This window comes from Xenopus tropicalis, chromosome 5 (genome assembly GCF_000004195.4).
Source record: "Xenopus tropicalis strain Nigerian chromosome 5, UCB_Xtro_10.0, whole genome shotgun sequence".
Classification (NCBI taxonomy): Eukaryota; Metazoa; Chordata; class Amphibia; order Anura; family Pipidae; genus Xenopus; species Xenopus tropicalis.
Window position 1 is genome coordinate 10,388,958 of NC_030681.2, and position 19,454 is coordinate 10,408,411.

The 19,454-nt window shown below is 44.9% G+C and overlaps 1 protein-coding gene across 2 annotated transcripts; it reads right to left on the reverse strand.

Moving 5' to 3' along the window:
• Positions 1-652: 652 nt before the first annotated feature.
• LOC100488668 (mitochondrial amidoxime-reducing component 1) lies at positions 653-19,074 on the reverse strand. Of its 2 annotated transcripts, XM_031902613.1 has the most exons (8): positions 18,978-19,067; positions 18,414-18,892; positions 16,135-16,308; positions 15,336-15,501; positions 14,104-14,244; positions 12,283-12,347; positions 11,647-11,721; positions 8,075-8,378 (listed from the first exon to the last, which is right to left on the reverse strand). In XM_031902613.1, exons 2-8 carry the CDS (start codon positions 18,650-18,652, stop codon positions 8,252-8,254), a joined length of 987 nt encoding a protein of 328 aa, XP_031758473.1. In that variant the 5' UTR covers positions 18,653-18,892; positions 18,978-19,067; the 3' UTR covers positions 8,075-8,251. The 2 variants fall into 2 exon arrangements, with proteins under 2 accessions (XP_031758474.1, XP_031758473.1); XM_031902614.1 differs by lacking the exon at positions 8,075-8,378 and adding an exon at positions 653-973 and having other exon boundaries at positions 18,414-19,074.
• Positions 19,075-19,454: the final 380 nt, after the last annotated feature.

Sequence of the window (19,454 nt, forward strand, 5' to 3'; positions counted from 1 at the left end):
AATAATGTCAGAAGGATAAAGAAGAACCGGATGTTTTCTAGCAATTAAGCGCTGTTAAAGCCCAACTCCAAGTTATGGGGCCTATCAGCCTATTGGACGTGTCTCCCCATCAGAGAGCGGGGATTTATTTGGGGATCCACCAGACACATAAATAACAAGAAGAGACAATATTAGTGAAAACAAGTTGCAGACCTTGTACATCTCCCATCCCTCACCCCCGTATTCCTAAAGGGACCCCATCCTTCCACTCCATAAGCAACGTGAGTTTTTATTGCTGATCCCCCTCTGCTTCTTTCAACGTCCCCCCCCCCCCCCTGGCCCAGCCAAGGTTTAACGGCCGCCATCATTCCTTATTGTCACATTTGCTTATTGCATTTCTCTGCTATCTTTATTGCTGCTTCTTGCTTCTCTAACCAAACAGTAATGTCCATGATCTAAAATAAGAATCTTCTTGACTCCTGGCCAACGTTCCTTCCCAATCGAGTTGATAGATGGCTCGGCGTTGCTCTGGGCTACATTAACAAGACCTCCTTTAAAAACACATTTATATTTATGATCGCCCGGTTAAGATTATGTTTTTTTTTAAAAAACTCAAATGACTAAACGCTTCTTCTTTCTTCTCTCTCGTTAATACGTTTTTTGTTTTTTTTTAAAGCCTAAACGATGGTGTTGGGTCAAAGCAGAGAGTAAAGTAGTGTCTTGTAGTATGTGCATATTTCAAACAGTTGAGTCTAATGGAATAACAAAGGTCAGCATAACAAACCATTACAGCTTGGGTTTTGGCAAGTAATCTACACAGAAGAATTCTCCAGCAACAATCATCATTTCTCCAATGTTATGGCATGTAGAGGACAGCAGTGGTTCACAAAGTGAGTCATGAAAAGCGAGAGCGGCAGTAGCTTTGTGAGTGCTGAACAATCAATTCTTCATTTGTTTACAGAGACCCTTCCCCAAGTGATGGTTTCCAGAACGCCTTGGAGAAAAAATAAGAATCACTTTCCAGCTGTCTCGGTGGCTCCTTAGCCCTCACTTCACCGAACCCAAAGCCTGTCTAATTGAGGTTTAAGTTATTCCCAGTGTTAACGAGGAGTAAACAGCAAGCTGCTAATTAGACGAGCGTGTAAAGTGGCACTTTGGGCAGGTGTATAATTGCCCAAAGTCAACGGAATGTCTACAAAGCGAGGGCTGATGGATAAAGTGAGCAAGTCGGGAACGTCCGGAGATCTAAACAACACCACCTTGGGTTGGGGGTTAAGTTTCCAGAGAGGTTGATATTAAGGCATCAAAGGAAACATAGATAAAATGTATGAGTCTATTATAAGGCAGTGGAACTGTAGATGGATCCATAGCAAACAATGTTATACTGGGCTACGTGTTACTCATCAACTGGTTGTACAGTGGTTCCCAGACTGTGGGGCAGGATCCCCTGGGGAGGACCAAGAGCAGAGGGGCCAGTTAGGGAGACAAGTGGGGGAAATGCCCGGTTGCTCTCCTATAAACATCAGAAAGCCCAGTTTAGGTGTCAGTAAGGGTGAGATTTGGGGTGAAACCCTATATGCTTTCCCAGATATATGGCTGAATGACTGATAAACCAATGTTTTCCTATATCTGTGACTTTGTTATGAGGTACAGGGGGGGGGCCTGACCAAAGATTAGTGCACTAAATGAACCTTGAGCTGAGGGGTGATACTTAAAAACATAGTGTTCTAGATCAGTATCACTGTTTCCATATAGTGGCTCAACTATTCACTATACTTCACATTCAGAAACTGGATTAAAATATAATGACATCCAAAAAAAGTCAATGGAGCTCTAGGTGGGGGCATAAATATCTCTTGGAGGGCCACATCTGGTCCATGAATCTCCATTTGGACCACCCTGCTCTAAATATCCTATGACTGAACAACAGATACATCAAGCAGTTTGGTTTGGTCTTAGCCTACACCAGGGGTCCCCAACCTCTCTTACTCGTGAGCCACAGTCCAGTGTAGAAAGACTTGGGGAGCAACACAAGCACCATAAAAGTTCATGGAGGAGCCAAATAAGGGCTGTGATTGGCTATTAGGGGCCTCTATGCACCCTATCAGCTTACAGGGGCTTTATTTGGTAGGAAATCTTGTTTTTATTCAACCAAAACTTGCCCCCAAGTCAGGAATTCAAAAATAACTCCCTGGTTTGGGGGCGCTGAGAGCAACATCCAAGGGGTTGGGGAGCAACATGTTGCCCCTGAGCCACTGGTTGGGGATCACTGATCTACACCATAACACTCAACCAACCACACATTTAATTTTGCCCCTGTTCTAGTAACCCATAACAACCAATCAGATGTTCAAACAGCAGTGTCAGACAAATGTAAAGCTCCATTCGGCTAGTAGTAGTAGGTCCCTAAGCTGGGCCTCCCTGTGTTGTACAGTAAAAATAATGCCTCCAAAATAACAGAACATTTTGGACCTGGCGTCAACATGAGGTGAATCCCACTCCATGTGGCTATATCCATAGGAACCATGTAGACAAACCTTATATTAAAGTGGCATTTGAGCAGTTTGCCTATTGCCATCTCCCTAGTATATAGTGTTGGACAAATATAGCTATGAATTATGCACAATAACATAGCATTAATAATCTGGCCCAGATCATTCCCTTCTTTTTATTTTCGGTCCGTTCCATTTCCTCACCCCTCCCACGTCCTTCCGGCTCTTTTCTCTGTGCCATTATCTCAGCAGCGGGGACATAAATCTTACATATAATTATCCATTTTCATTTATTATTATTATAAAGGCTTCTTATTAGCCGTAGTCCATTGAATTCCCATAGCAGTTGATACTGCCGGCCATTTAAAGAGCAAGATAAATGCAATAACGCCCATGTCGAGCTCTACCAGTATTGCTACACAGGGGCCATAAGAATAATGAGCTCAGTCCCAATGGTATACACAATAGTCAGGCCTTTGAACAGAGACTCACTCCCCTGAGCCCATTGGATGACTGAAAGATATGAGTGGAAGCTCCCGTGTACGAGGAATCATAATCATTTCATTCGGGTGTGTTTGAGTTCTATTCCCATTGCCCATTTCATTTGCTCTACTCTGGGGAACATCCCTAAGGATGTTAGGGATGTTCCCCCCTAGGGCTGGTTCTGTTCATAGTCAGGAATTGTTTCCTTATTCAGGCTAGAGTTCCCTGGTTCCTCTACTGGCCAGGGGAAGATTGCTTATGTGGTTCTGTCTCTTTGGACCCCACTTGCTGGAGGGGATGGAGGATACTGAAGAGATAGGCCTCAGTAGAAGTAGTTAGTGGAGAGGATAGACTCTGAGCGAAAAGTAGGGTCAGGATAGTTAGTAAGCAACCAGATGCTCCATCGAGGAGAGTAGAAGGATTAGTATCCTTGGTATCATCACTACCTAGGTAAGCGAGCTAGTGGCAGGCCAGATTCTGTGGAGCTCACCTTAGCTGGGGAGAGATAGAAGTAGGCCAGCTAGCTGAGCAGCTTGGGCTCCACCAAGCAGGGATGAAGGGGTAGCACCCCAGTATTACCTCCCCATTCAGGGACAGGGCTAGCTAGGTACCTGATCGGCATAGAGGGGTACACATTTGATATGTGCTTCATCCTGGGCTGGGCACCTGTGTGCCCCAAGTAAAGGGGAGTCTCAGAATAGCGGCAGTGGGAGCACCTAAGTCCCTTATGAATCGTTATACAGTTTTAATAGTGGTGACCATGTAAATATCTTAAAAATCTGTAGCTGTGAAGTGACTGAGAATAGAGCTGGGTGCAACTGTCACATCCATTTGGGCCTCCACTTTAGTCCCTGAAGTCTCCCCAGCAGTGTGAGCTACAGAGATAGGACAAAAGTGATATTATGCCCACTATTGCCCCTTTCTATTACATAGAATTGCTCCGTGTAATTGCCCCTTTATGTGCACAAATGCCACTTAGTTGCCCCGGGTCTGGGCAGGATGGGACAGATGTAATCCCGGTGCACTTGTTGCTGGATAAGGGGGGTAACGTGCCAGTAATTTAAGAGTTTAATAGCTGAATTTTATGTTATTTTGTAAACAGTTCTTTCTTCCTGCAGGCATTAGCCTTTATTTAATGTTTCTGTTGCAAACCCAGTGTTAAAATATTGTGTGTTTAATGGTTTGTGCCACTTACAGTAAATATAATAAAGCCCCTTCCTGGAAAAGCCGCCATTCCATGACAAAGCGAAGGCCCCGCCATCCAGCAGCTCCGTAGTACAAACATTTTGCACAGTTACAACTGGATGAAGGATTTGTGTGGCCCCCGGTCTGTTCAAAGTCTCCAAAATATTATCATTTTAATCTAATAATAATCAGACCACTACATGTTAAACGTTGGGCAGCATTGGTTTAGGGCAGTGATCCCCAACCAGTGACTCAGGGGCAACATGTTACTCCCCAACCCCTTGGATGTTGCTCTCAGTGCCCCCAAACCAGGGAGTTATTTTTGAATTCCTGACTTTTTGGTTGAATAAAAACAAGATTTCCTACCAAATAAAGCCCCTGTAAGCTGATAGGGTGCATAGAGGCCCCTAATAGCCAATCACAGCCCTTATTTGGCTCCTCCATGAACTTTTATGGTGCTTGTGTTGCTCCCCAAGTCTTTTTGCATTTGACTGTGGCTCACGAGTAAGAAAGGTTGGGGATCCCTGGTTTAGGGTGTTGAATCCCTTTCCAGTAAATTGCGTCGGGTTTTCCTTTTTACCCCCAGTCTAGATCCAGGATATTATCCATAATCTGCACAAAGTCCATTTAACTTAATTCAGCTTGGAAACGTGAAGCCAATAGGATAAGTGGCACCTGGGGGTGAGGCTGAAGATGATAAAACAGTTCAGTCTTATTCTTTCATTACTTGTATTGGGTTGTTTTGTATGTAAACGTGCAGGTTCTGTCCATATACCTATTTATTGTACAGCGCTGCCAAATATGTTGGTGCTTTTTTAATACATATTATTATTAATAATAATAATAATGGGCTTTGTGCCCTGGTGCGATCGCATTCCCTGTCCCCCAGTCACTGTCTGTGCCCAAACGCATGTACATCATACAACTGTATCCCCAAAAGCTTTCATTCTAAAAGGGTAGTGACTGTCTAAGAAACAAAATAGGGGGCACTGGGGGGGGGGGGTGTTGTGGCTTAGTAGCATCCAGTACTGGCAGAAGCATATGTTTTAGTCCATTTATGAGCTCTCTGTGCCAGGGACAGAAGGCCAAATTATACCAAGGGGCTTGGAGTTACAGCTCCTTTAGAGGTAGTGTAGGCAGGGTTGGCTGCAAAGCCGTTGGGATAAACTCCAGGATAAAAAGTGGCTCAGGTAGAGCTAACAGGTTACTTGGCATAAGGTTGGTCGCAGAAAGTTCAGTAAAATAAATTTCAGTTCCATACAAACAACCTTGCTATAATTGAATATTTAGTTTTATTCCAGACCAGAATTGACACTTCAATTGGGTGCTCTGGTGCCATCTAGTGGCCACTCCCTGCAACTACTACACTAAAATATAGAGTAAATACAAGGAGATTTGATGGTAGAAGATTATTTGCTGGAAAAGATTACTTTCCCTACCCTAAAGCCTACTAATTATTTAAAGGGTAAATTAACCTAAAAGTCTACTGTACTGTATTATTATTAACATTTATTTATAAAGCGCCAACATATCCCGCAGCGCTGTACAATAAGTGGGTTTCATACATTGGACATACAGAGTAACATATAAAGCAATCAATAACCGATACAGGAGGTGAAGAGAGCCCTGCCCAAAAGAGCTTACAATCTACTTTTACCATTTGTTATTAGTATTAAATTATTATTAGAGCGAAACGAGAATGACCATTGGTTGAATACTTTAAATGGCTCAGTCAGTATGTGTAATAGGGGGAAAGTGCATAATATTCAGGGAGATTATGAGACAGAATGTAGAACTGGAATATTGTGCAATCTAAGTGTAATTACAGCCAGTGGCCACTAGAGGGGCAAATAAAACAAATACAATAAAATAGGGAGATATAGAAGGAGAATGGGAACTACATTGGCCATATGGGTATTTACTGGTTTAGCCAGGGCAGGGGTTACTTATGTCATTGTCCAATAAGCAGTGAGATACCATCAGGCTGAGGGTATGAGCCATTTCTGTCCCTCACGTGGTCCCAGAATGTCTTTATCTGCTATAAATTGTTCCCCCTATATACAGTATGTAAGTAATAAGGTATTCGCTGCCTACAGTCATTAAAATCTGCGCCACTAAATCCCATCCCATAATAAATCTCCATCTCTCCGGGCTAAAAATACAGGGAACATTTTTGTTTGGAGAAGACTCCGTGCACTTATTTGTTCCCAGCGCCAGCCCCTGACTAATGCCCCCGTCAGAATATTCTGCCCTGTGACATAAAGCACAACCCGGCCCTGGCAGAAAAGGCCGCTTGATTGGTGGCGTATTTACTTAGTTGCGCTATAAAACCAGAACCCATTAAGAAATTATCCGCCGGATCGTTTACTCAAGGAACAAACAACCACTAATTGCTGTCACTTTGTTAGGATGGGGCCCATTGCGGCTGTCGGTCTCTCTGCCACTTACGGAAAATGGCGAGGAATCTTATTGTGATGGAGATTTAACCGACGCATGAAAACTGAATGGGGGGGCAGTACAGCCGGGGCCCCCAAATACATATTCAGGGTTTAGAAACAAGGGCGGAGTTGGCCAATCACATTATGGTGTATTTACAGCACCCAAAATAAAGGTCATAAGGGGGGGATTTGGGGTGAGTGGTTATTTGTGCCCTGGGTACCCCTGGAACTATAGCGGGGTGACTGTTACCCCAATGTTTCTATATATCTGTAACCTTGTTATGGGCTAAGGGGGCCCAGCCTGAAGGCCAGTTAGGGGGGGATTTGGGGTGAGTGCTTATTTGTGCCCTGGGTACCCCTGGAACTATAGCGGGGTGACTGTTACCCCAATGTTTCTATATATCTGTAACCTTGTTATGGGCTAAGGGGGCCCAGCCTGAAGGCCAGTTAGGGGGGGATTTGGGGTGAGTGCTTATTTGTGCCCTGGGTACCCCTGGAACTATAGCGGGGTGACTGTTACCCCAATGTTTCCAAATGCTGGTTTACAAAGGGCAACTTGAGCCCAAAAAGTATGAAGATTATTGTTCTAAAACAGACACCAAGCCCCCCCCCCCCCCCCCCCATTGGTGTATCAGCCATTCAGCCATTAGTCCAAGAATATATAGGGGAGCAGATAAGTGTTCACACAAAATCTTACCCCAATTGACCTTTAAGAGGGGCTTACAGATGCCCCTATTGGGTGTCTCTCTCCCATGGAAACACTGACGGTACTTTTTAAAAAAAATCAACAGCAGAAAACTGAAAGTACGCAGCCAACCCAGTAATAAATCCTACTGGGGCCCCACCCTACAGGTGCTTCACGGGGCCACACATGGCGAGTGGGCCCAACATGCTCCCTTCAGCCAATCATGGGGGGTCTAGACTGGATTAACTGATGTGTCCTCCAGAACACATTGGGGGGAGCAGATTCACCATCGGGGGGGGGGGCATGTAGGAGGCCTGGCAAATTTGAATCCCAGTAGGTGGGGGGGGGGGGCTGGACAGCATAGCTCTTGTTGTTGTTCTACCCCAATACTACATGACCCCAGGGGCCCTTCCCACTCCCACAGGCAAGGGAACATTAGTTCCTGTCGGGGCTTACAAAGTGCCCCTCATCTTGTTCATACAGGGGTATCCTGACATACTGGTGTATCCTGACATACTGGGGTATCCTGACATACTGGGGTATCCTGACATACAGGGATATGTAGTAACCCACAGCAACCAATCATCATGCAACATTTATTGGCCTGCTGCTGGAAAGCAAATATCTGATTGGTTGCTATGGGTTACTAGAACCTACAGCCCTACAGCAGTCCTTGCACTGCAACAACCATCATCCCAGGTGAGAGTGAGAGCAGGCCCCTGCTTCCCATTGGATAAACAAAGGTTTTCTAGAAGAACGCCAGGCCATTGCCTGATTGGTTGCTATGGGTTACTAGACCCACCATTCAGACACAAGATGCACTGATGATTTATTCAGAGAGAATTGGTCAGTTAAATTAGGGACATAAAGAACCAGTTTCGGTCCAGCTGGAGGGCTGCAGGTTGGGTTTCCATGGCGGATCTGCCTGGCAGTTCTGTGGGCTCCACCCCTACGTTCAGTCTGGGTATATCTTTATTCCAGGAACTGGGTCAGTACACGACTTGATACACCGGGTCGCCAACTTTAAGGTCTCCTTTCTTTGTTACTCGGAAGTACTGGCCAAACAGGGGGCTGGACTTGAACAGCTTCTTTAATTCTGTCTGGCACAGGCGGTAACTGTCAGGGGAGAGCAGAGCGGCCATTAGTGGGCCCTTTAGCACCATGGGGCCCCTGGTTACCAGCACTTACCCTCATATCATTACCTGTCTCTAGGGGGCAGCACATACCATTACCTGTCTCTAGGGGGCAGCACATACCATTACCTGTCTCTAGGGGGCAGCACATACCATTACCTGTCTCTAGGGGGCAGCACATACCATCACCTGTCTCTAGGGGGCAGCACATACCATCACCTGTCTCTAGGGGGCAGCACACACCATTACCTGTCTCTAGGGGGCAGCACACACCATTACCTGTCTCTAGGGGGCAGCACACACCATCACCTGTCTCTAGGGGGCAGCACACACCATTACCTGTCTCTAGGGGGCAGCACATACCATTACCTGTCTCTAGGGGGCAGCACACACCATTACCTGTCTCTAGGGGGCAGCACACACCATTACCTGTCTCTAGGGGGCAGCACACACCATTACCGGTCTCTAGGGGGCAGCACACACCATTACCGGTCTCTAGGGGGCAGCACACACCATTACCTGTCTCTAGGGGGCAGCACACACCATTACCTGTCTCTAGTGGGCAGCACACACCATTACCTGTCTCTAGGGGGCAGCACATACCATTACCTGTCTCTAGGGGGCAGCACATACCATTACCTGTCTCTAGGGGGCAGCACACACCATTACCTGTCTCTAGGGGGCAGCACATATCATTACCTGTCTCTAGGGGGCAGCACACACCATTACCTGTCTCTAGGGGGCAGCACATATCATTACCTGTCTCTAGTGGGCAGCACACACCATTACCTGTCTCTAGGGGGCAGCACACACCATTACCTGTCTCTAGGGGGCAGCACACACCATTACCTGTCTCTAGGGGGCAGCACACACCATTACCTGTCTCTAGGGGGCAGCACACACCATTACCTGTCTCTAGGGGACAGCACATACCATTACCTGTCTCTAGGGGGCAGCACATACCATTACCTGTCTCTAGGGGGCAGCACATACCATTACCTGTCTCTAGGGGGCAGCACATACCATTACCTGTCTCTAGGGGGCAGAACATACCATTACCTGTCTCTAGGGGGCAGCACACACCATTACCTGTCTCTAGGGGGCAGCACACACCATTACCTGTCTCTAGGGGGCAGAACATACCATTACCTGTCTCTAGGGGGCAGTGCTGTACTGGAAAAGCTGGGTTCACCATTAAATTAATTACAGTTTTTAAATATGGAGCAAGTTGTTAATCTACAGTGAAACCTCACATATTGGGCCTGATTTTACCGCGTCTTAATTTTGGCGATTTTTCGCACGATTCACTGTAATCATACTTGCGCTTTTTTACGCGCAATATTGCATGCGTTATTTAACTTGCGAAGACTATTTCAATGCGGTATTTGCCGGTACATGCGCTAAATTACGCACGCGAATAGTCGCCGCATATGAATAGTAGCTTAGAAATAGTGTATAAAAATTGTCGCCACATATAAATGGTAGCATATAAATAGTAGCATATAAATGGTAGCATATAAATAGTAGCATATAAATGGTAGCATATAAATGGTAGCATATAAATGGTAGGATATAAATGGTAGGATATAAATGGTAGCATATAAATGGTAGCATATAAATGGTAGGATATAAATGGTAGCATATAAATGGTAGCATATAAATGGTAGCATATAAATAGTAGCATATAAATGGTAGCATATAAATGGTAGCATATAAATGGTAGCATATAAATGGTAGGATATAAATGGTAGGATATAAATGGTAGCATATAAATGGTAGCATATAAATGGTAGGATATAAATGGTAGCATATAAATGGTAGCATATAAATGGTAGCATATAAATGGTAGCATATAAATAGTAGCATATAAATGGTAGCATATAAATGGTAGCATATAAATGGTAGCATATAAATGGTAGGATATAAATGGTAGGATATAAATGGTAGCATATAAATGGTAGCATATAAATGGTAGCATATAAATGGTAGCATATAAATGGTAGCATATAAATGGTAGGATATAAATGGTAGCATATAAATGGTAGCATATAAATGGTAGCATATAAATGGTAGGATATAAATGGTAGGATATAAATGGTAGCATATAAATAGTAGGCTATAAATGGTAGCATATAAATGGTAGGATATAAATGGTAGCATATAAATGGTAGGCTATAAATGGTAGGATATAAATGGTAGCATATAAATAGTAGGCTATAAATGGTAGCATATAAATGGTAGGATATAAATGGTAGCATATAAATGGTAGGCTATAAATGGTAGCATATAAATGGTAGCATATAAATGGTAGGCTATAAATGGTAGCATATAAATGGTAGCATATAAATGGTAGATGCTTATAAATAGTAGCCACTAGTGATGAGCAAATGTGTTCTGGTTTCTTTAGTGAAAAATTAGCAAATCTTTCGAAAGATCCACGAAACGGCAAAAATGTTGTGCGGGCAAAAAAATTGTTGCTGTGACTATTATTTTTTGGCGCTTGTATAAATTTTTTCATCACTTGTAGCCAAATATAAATAGTCGCGCAAATGAACGCACGCCATGTTAGCCATACACGCCAATACTTGCGGAAAATTACTGTATTAAAAATGAACATTTCGCTGCAAACTGGCGGCTGCGTCACTCTAGGGGAAACACAGACTGAATAAATAACACTGTAAGTCCATATTTTATTGCCAAAAGCTCATTTACTGTACTTTTCTATAATTATCGCCTGCCTGTAGTAGGTGTTAATTTTCGCATAGCCGAATGCGATATTTAGCGCGCCTAAGTTATAGTGAATCATGCGATCGTATTCTTTTCAGCGCGGAAATTAACGCATGCGGTAAAACTAGCGCGAGAAATACCGCATGCGAAAATGGCGATTTATCGCACGCGATAATACTATGGTGAATCGCGCGCAAATTATCGCGTCTTTTTTACCGAAAAAAAGCGTGCGATAATTTTTATCGCACTTTAGTGAATCAGGCCCATTGTCTTTTCTTTAGGGTCAGTGACCCCGGCAACCAGAAATTATATTTTATATTGGTTACTTTACCAGTTTCCTGGGGCAAAAAAAAGATTCAGTCACTGGGGTGGAGCTTGGGCATAACAGGGTGTGGCCAGAACCTAGGCACCTTCATACAGGGAACAGAGGAAAAAGCGGGATCTGTTTGGTGTCTCCCCCAAAAATGACCCCCCCGCCCCTGGTCCCTCCCAGTCTCCCCTCAGGTTTCTGAGTAACCATTTACCTGCGTAATGTCTTGAGGGGTTCGTTCTTTGCATGAGGGATCCCCGTGTCCGGATCCACAGTGGTAAAGAGACACCTTAGAAAGAGATCAGATCAAGACATTATATTAAAGGGGAAGTAAAGGCAATTTCTTATCATTTAGATCGTTATGGGTTTATTTTAGTTTTTAGCTTATAGGATTGTGCCTATTCCTTCCGTTTCCCCCCCCGGCTCTTATTAATGGGCACTGACGATGCAAAGGGAATATTTGCTAATAATGTAACATTTATTTTCCGTATATTTTTGAAATTCTTTGAACAGGAAAGGGTTAGTGAGAATTTCCAGTAGGCAGCCATTGCAAGAACTCTTTTTGGACAACTTTTTATACTCTGGAAATGGACAGTTTGACCACAGATTATAATGGTCTAAAGCCACCTTCATGGGGCCCTCCTTCCACAGGGGGGAATGTTATTAGCCCAACTAAGTACCCCTCTGCCTCACTTTTATACCCCAGGAACCTGGACTGTCGTGTCTGTCCATGCCAACCCCTGGCACCCCGGTCCTGATAGGTCTGTCCCACTTACAACAATTCCTAAGTGGGGGGGGGGGGATTAGAGAAAATATTAAATCTACCCCTGAATATGGGGCAGGTACTGACCTGATACTTGGCATGACTCTCTTCAGGGTCACATCCCTGCCAATTTGGATCTCTTCCCAGGAGTCCTGCATTGTGTGTAAAGTGAAATCATTGGAGTGAAATGTCCCAAAAAAAGGCCATAAAAAGCAATAGGGGTCTCCATCTTTAGATATTTCCACCAAAATGTATTATGTTTCGCCCTCTGTCGCTGGAAACAGTAATTTATTTGCTCTTGGGGCAAAGTGCATGTTCTGAGTAAAAATCCACTGGATACAATATACAGTTGATTCTTTGCACCACTAGATGGCAGTGTTGTCACAATAATTTGATGGTTAATGCTCAGATATTTTTCTATGGCAAAGCACTTAGATCATTGTTTTGTTTTATTACTCCTACTACTTTTTCCTGTAATTAGGAGAGCATGTATGCAACTAGGTAATGATCCCTGTATAAACAAGCACCTCCCTTTCCCTTAGTTGCAATTTGTCTCTCAGGCTTACAGATAAGGAGGAGTTCAGTGTGGCAATAATGTGATTATACACATTATTACCACCTTAAGAGTGTGTGTGCTAGACTGTCTGTCTGTTTATTGACATATCATCTATATGTTATCTGTACATCTGTATTTTTCTTAGTGTACGTCTGACTGGTGGATTTCCAATGTAGTAAGGTTTGTAGAGTGTAAGCTCTTTTGGGCAGGGCTCCCTTCCCCTCCTGTATCGGTTATTGGTTGCTTTATATGTTACTCCTTGTAGATTGTAAGCTCTTTTGGGCAGGGCTCCCTTCCCCTCCTGTATCGGTTATTGATTGCTTTATATGTTACTCCTTGTAGATTGTAAGCTCTTTTGGGCAGGGCTCCCTTCACCTCTTGTATCGGTTACTGATTGCTTTATATGTTACTCTGTATGCCCAATGTATGAAACCCACTTATTGTACAGCGCTGCGGGATATGTTGGCGCTTTATAAATAAATGTTAATAATAGGCTATAGCCCATGTTGCAGATATGGCTGCATAACTGTTGTGGGTACACAAGCTGTCAGTGAGATTGGCCTAGAGTTGCCACCACACCCCTTTAATACAGCCCATATATTGAATCCACATCCTACATGGCCAGTTAGCAATTAATTTATACTGTATGCTGCAGACTGAAGTGATTTATGTGCAGCCATGAAGCATCTAAATGAACTGCTAACTAGCCATGTAGGATGTGGGTTCAATATGTGGCTGATATTAAAGGGGTGAGGTGGCCACCCTAGCTTGGGCATGTTCCTTAGCCAGTTAGTCCCCTTTGGACATTATAGCAATGAAGGAACCCTGCGGGAGGTGATAAGGAACCTTGTGCCTGAGAGACAATGGCAATTTAGTTAAGGCTAAAAGACCACTGGGAGTTAAGGTCCCCATACATGGGCCAATAGAAGCTGCCAATATGGGTCCCTTGGACCAACTCGGCAGCTTATCGGCCCGTGTAGGGGCAGAAACGAGCGGCCTGGCCAACCGATATCTGGCCTGAAATTGGGCAGCTATCGGTCGGCCAGGTTAGAAAATCCCGTCGGATCGGGGACCGCATAAACGAGCCGATGCGGTCCCCGATCCGACGGGATTTTCTAACCTGGCCGACTGCCCCATTGCCGCCTACATAATCTGGTCGTTTGGCCCCAGGGCCAAACGATCGGATTATTTTTTTTTTTAACTTCAAGCTCCCCGATATCGCCCACCCGTAGGTGGGGATATCGGGGGAAGATCCGCTCGCTTGGCGAGATCTTACCTTTATTTCCATTAGACAAAATGTAACAATAGAAAGCATAATGGCCTTTTTTGTATGGCCCTACAGTAATATTTACCTCTTCGTAAGCGCCGCATCCTGAAATCAAAATGTTGGGGCGGAAGTTACGAAATGTCACCTTTTCCTCCAGCCTGGAGTTCAGGTCTTCAACTGCCGCTTCAGAGAGCACGTGTAGGGGGCTCAGCTCCGGATACGCCACCTTCGACAGAGAACATTCACTGCTGATACAGGGGTTAAACAGCATGTAGATATACATATACTTGCCCTCGGATTCCAGCAATGCAGGAGAAAGCGCAGAGGAACTAGTGCCCCCTCCTGGCCGGGCAGGCTCAGGGCCCCACAGGTTGGTGAGTGAGGCTGAATATTAATCATTATAAACACTGAGAGAGAAATGATCCATAGTCCTAATGTCAAACACCCCGAGTGTAATGAGGAATCATGGGAAAACTGGCGGCAGCAGTGGGATTTCCTGGTGGCGTTTGCTGAACAGGCAGCCAATCATACGTAACAGATACCCCTGCTGGAATAGGGCATTACCTTGGGCATTCTGGGCACTCCTTCTTAAAGGGATGGTTCACCATCAGGTTAACTTTTGAAATGCTTTAGAATAGTCTGCTCTTAGCAACTATTCAACTGGTCTTTATTTTTAATCATTTTTGAATTATTTTCCTTCTTCTTCTGCCTCTTTCCAGCTTTTATATGGGGGTCACTGACCCCGGCAGCAAAAAACGATTGCTCTGTGAGGCTACAATTTTATTGTTATTTCTTATCTCTTTCTATTTAGGCCCTCCACTATTCATATTCCTGCCTCTCTTTAAAATCACTGCCTGGTTGCTAGGTTAAAACTTGGACCATAGCAACCAGATAGCTGCTGAAAATTCCAAACTGGAGAGCTGCTGAACAAAAAGCTAAATAATAAAAAAAAAAAAAACACAATTAAACAAAAAAAGACCAATTGCAAATTATCTCAGCATAGCACTCTCTACATTACACTAAAATGTAATTGCAAGGTGAAAATGATGAAGTCCCTAGCCAATAATAAACTTTCCAGTCTTCCACTGATCCCACCCAGTTACACAAGGGAACCGACCCAATCTACCAGAAACCTCACCAACAAAAGCCCTTAACTGGATGCCTAATTCCCCAGGAAAACCATTCAATGGGCCCAGTTAGACTTTGGAGGAAGCAACAGAGGATATTGGCTGCCCCTAGAACATAACCAGTAGTGATGACTGATTGGATCCCTGTGGCCCAGTCTTGGCCAATGATATTCCCTTAATCCTCGCTCACTTTATCATTCTCTGTATATAAAACATATTCGTCCTTTGGGTTCCTGTGTTTCATTCTGTCCTCAAACTGGAGCAATCGATAGACATGTCGGCTTCTCAGGGCAGCGGTGATCCAATGAGAAGCTTCGTCTCCACAGTCCCGCCCCTGCACCAGGTGCCCCAAAACCCTAAAAAGAGAAATGGCAGGATGGCAAATATGGTCCGACAGCAACAGAAGGCCGGCGTATGGGCCACTGGGTCAGTCTGGGGCAGCGGTTCTCAACCTGTGGGTCGGGGCCCCTTTGGGGGTTGAACAACCCTTTCACAGGGGTCGCCTAAGACCATTGGAAAACACATATTTCCGATGGTCTTAGGAATAATTTTATGGTTGGGGGTCACCACAACATGAGGAACTGTATTAAAAGGGTCGCGGCATTAGGAAGGTTGAGAGCCACTGGTTTAGATGAATAATAAAAATATGGGGGTGGCAATGATCCCCCAGACTGAGCCGGGGGTGGAGCAAGAAGTCCATAGGCAAAATCATGGGAACTCCCCAGATACCTATGTCTATAGCCTCTAGTAGCTATGGGTCAATCCATTGACTAATCCACTGACTAATCCATTGTACTGTCCAACCAATTGGGCCCTATCTCCCCAATGTACCGCCCCCTATGGTGCACCCACAATAATAGCACCCATGAATGCCCAAATGTTGCACCCATGAATGCCCAAATCGAAGAAGACAAGCAATGAGCAATAAGCATGGCCATTAGAGCCAATGACTTGGTTCAGGAAGAACAGAGGAAGTTTGAGCGCCATACCTGGAAGTGACGACTTCATTGGTTGAGGGGTGGGTCAGGGGAACCTTGAGATCTTCCATTTCGGGGGCACTGAGGGTTAGGAAGCCTTGGTCACTAGATGAATTGATGAGCACCAACCTTGGTTCATGACGAGCTGACACTACGGTTTTCTCCTCGTTGGAAACAGCCCAGTGCCTACAATGATGACCACAGATGATGGAATCCATATAATAACCAAACAGTATGTCCCACTGATTAGATCAATCACACAGCATTTTAATTGGTGCCACAATGACTATGGAATATGCTTTGTATAATGGGCGTGTCCTTTGTTGATATGCAAAGTAGCCACGGAAACCCAACCCCGCCCAGGAGCCCAGTAACCACACCCAATGCCACTGTGTAATAATGATACCCACTGGCATTGCCCGACCACACCCACTGATGGGAATCAGAGTGGCATTAACCCCTTCTGTATGTCACATGATCCTACAAGGTCTCAGGTTCCTACTTACAAGATCCCACAAGGCAAGGCAGAATAGAGGAGGGCTTTTAGATTGTAAGCTCTTTTGGGCAGGACCCTCTTCACCTCTTGTATCGGTTACTGATTGCTTTATATGTTACTCTGTATGCCCAATGTATGGAACCCACTTATTGTACAGCGCTGCGGGATATGTTGGCGCTTTATAAATAAATGTTAATAATAATAATAATAATTGTGGGTATTCTATGGGGCCAACTATGGCAACATTGGTGTTTCTGCCTTTCTTATATCAAGTTGGAGTCCCTGTTACCCTCCGGGCATTTCATAACTACTTTGTGTATGCAGTCACATTTTGAATATCTTCTATATTGTTTCTAGAGAAACAGGTTAGTGATTGGCCAATAGCTACATAGTGTCGGCCAATATCTGGCATAAAAAGTGTGAGTATTCTGTCCTGCATTCAGACCCCACCCATGATCCCACTTCCCTCCAATAGGGCCCCCTACAGGGGTCTGTCCTGGTAAAAAATGGGCAGTTACCACATATTCAGGAAGCCCCTACAGTACCCTTTGTTGGGGTAAATTCCTATTGGCTTTAGGTGAGAAAATGAACTGTTTTGTGGCCAAGAGGATTCCGGCCAAACCTCACTGTTTGTTGTACTTTGATCTTTGCTGAGTCAAACAATAATAAATCCATCTCATGCCGTCACCTTTACTTTATTATCTTTAATCATTAACGATCAGTTAATAGCTAGTGATGTACGGGAGTTATTGCAGCTTTCCTAGAAAAGGGACCGTTACACTCACACTCCATTCTCACTCACTCCCAGATACCCCTGGGGGGGTTATTGCTGATATATATATATATTACAATGGGAGTTATCAGATAGGATCTGTGCCACTGTGACAGAATGCTCTGTTATACAGATAGCTAGAATCTCAGCCATAAAGCAGGGCAGGACTGCTGCTTACAATGGGGGGGATCAGATAGGATCTGTGCCACTGTGACAGAATGCTCTGTTATACAGATAGCTAGAATCTCAGCCATAAAGCAGGGCAGGACTGCTGCTTACAATGGGGGGATCAGATAGGATCTGTGCCACTGTGACAGAATGCTCAGCTATACAGATAGCTAGAATCTCAGCCATAAAGCAGGGCAGGACTGCTGCTTACAATGGGGGGGGGGGATCAGATAGGATCTGTGCCACTGTGACAGAATGCTCTGTTATACAGATAGCTAGAATCTCAGCCATAAAGCAGGGCAGGACTGCTGCTTACAATGGGGAATCAGATAGGATCTGTGCCACTGTGACAGAATGCTCTGTTATACAGATAGCTAGAATCTCAGCCATAAAGCAGGGCAGGACTGCTGCTTACAATGGGGGGATCAGATAGGATCTGTGCCACTGTGACAGAATGCTCAGCTATACAGATAGCTAGAATCTCAGCCATAAAGCAGGGCAGGACTGCTGCTTACAATGGGGGGGGGGATCAGATAGGATCTGTGCCACTGTGACAGAATGCTCTGTTATACAGATAGCTAGAATCTCAGCCATAAAGCAGGGCAGGACTGCTGCTTACAATGGGGAATCAGATAGGATCTGTGCCACTGTGACAGAATGCTCTGTTATACAGATAGCTAGAATCTCAGCCATAAAGCAGGGCAGGACTGCTGCTTACAATGGGGGGATCAGATAGGATCTGTGCCACTGTGACAGAATGCTCTGTTATACAGATAGCTAGAATCTCAGCCATAAAGCAGGGCAGGACTGCTGCTTACAGTGGGTAACAGAAGGTATAAAGGGGGGTACCAGTACCTGTCTCTGAGGAGGCCGTTCCTCAGCCCATGCACTGAGCATTCTGCTTCGGGTAAGGGAACCCCTTTACACGACTTGATTGGATACACAATGAGCTGCGTCACTTCTCCCACCTTTCTGAGCTTTCTCTTCTTTTTTCTTAGAGATAAAACCAGCCAGGTAAATCCTATGGCAGCGCCAGCCCCAGCCACAGACATAAGGAGCATACGATGCCTAACTATGGCCTCCATGGTAAACATCTGATCCACTCCAGCCTGTGCTGTGTGTAAGGCTCGCCCGCGGGTGCTGTACCAGCTGAGCAGCTCCCACACCCAGTGTGTCCCAAATTGTGCAATGGGGAAACAGAGCAGGAAAACGTTAAATCCACAGAACTTTCTGACATTCCGTTGGCTCCTCTCCCAGGCTCAGACCCACCTTCAGTTCCATTAACCCTTTATTCCAACTTGTTCTTTAATGGAAACAGCAGATGAGGATCAATCCTGTTCAAAAAGCCAAAGACACTGACAGGTTGCACCCCCCAGTCCTACTTCTCCTGCGCCAGATGCTTCACAGTCTGTAACTCACCTCGGGCTCCACCAGCAGAACCCCAGCTATTTGTGTCCTAGTCTGCAGGGTCCCAGAATGATCTGTCTTGGTTCTGTTTGGGGAATGTGACTTTAGATTCTCCAGTCAGCTCTCTGGCAGATGAGTAACCAATGAAGGTTGGTTGGACAAATGACTGAGTAACCAATGAAGGTTGGTTGGACAAATGACTGAGTAACCAATGAAGGTTGGTTGGACAAATGACTGAGTAACCAATGAAGGTTGGTTGGAAAGATGATACTTGGCAGACTATTAACTTCTGGACGTCACTAGCTAATAAGTTCCATTCCTGACCGCTGAACCTCAACATTTCTCCAGCCGTCTGTGTCTTGATCCCACATAAGTAACGGGACCTAAAACCCCGGGAAAACTTTAGTAGCCCATATTCCAGCCATTTGATCCCTTCTCTATAATTACCGGATCCTGCCCTGTTTGGTCCCCCTGCTCCATGCTGACACT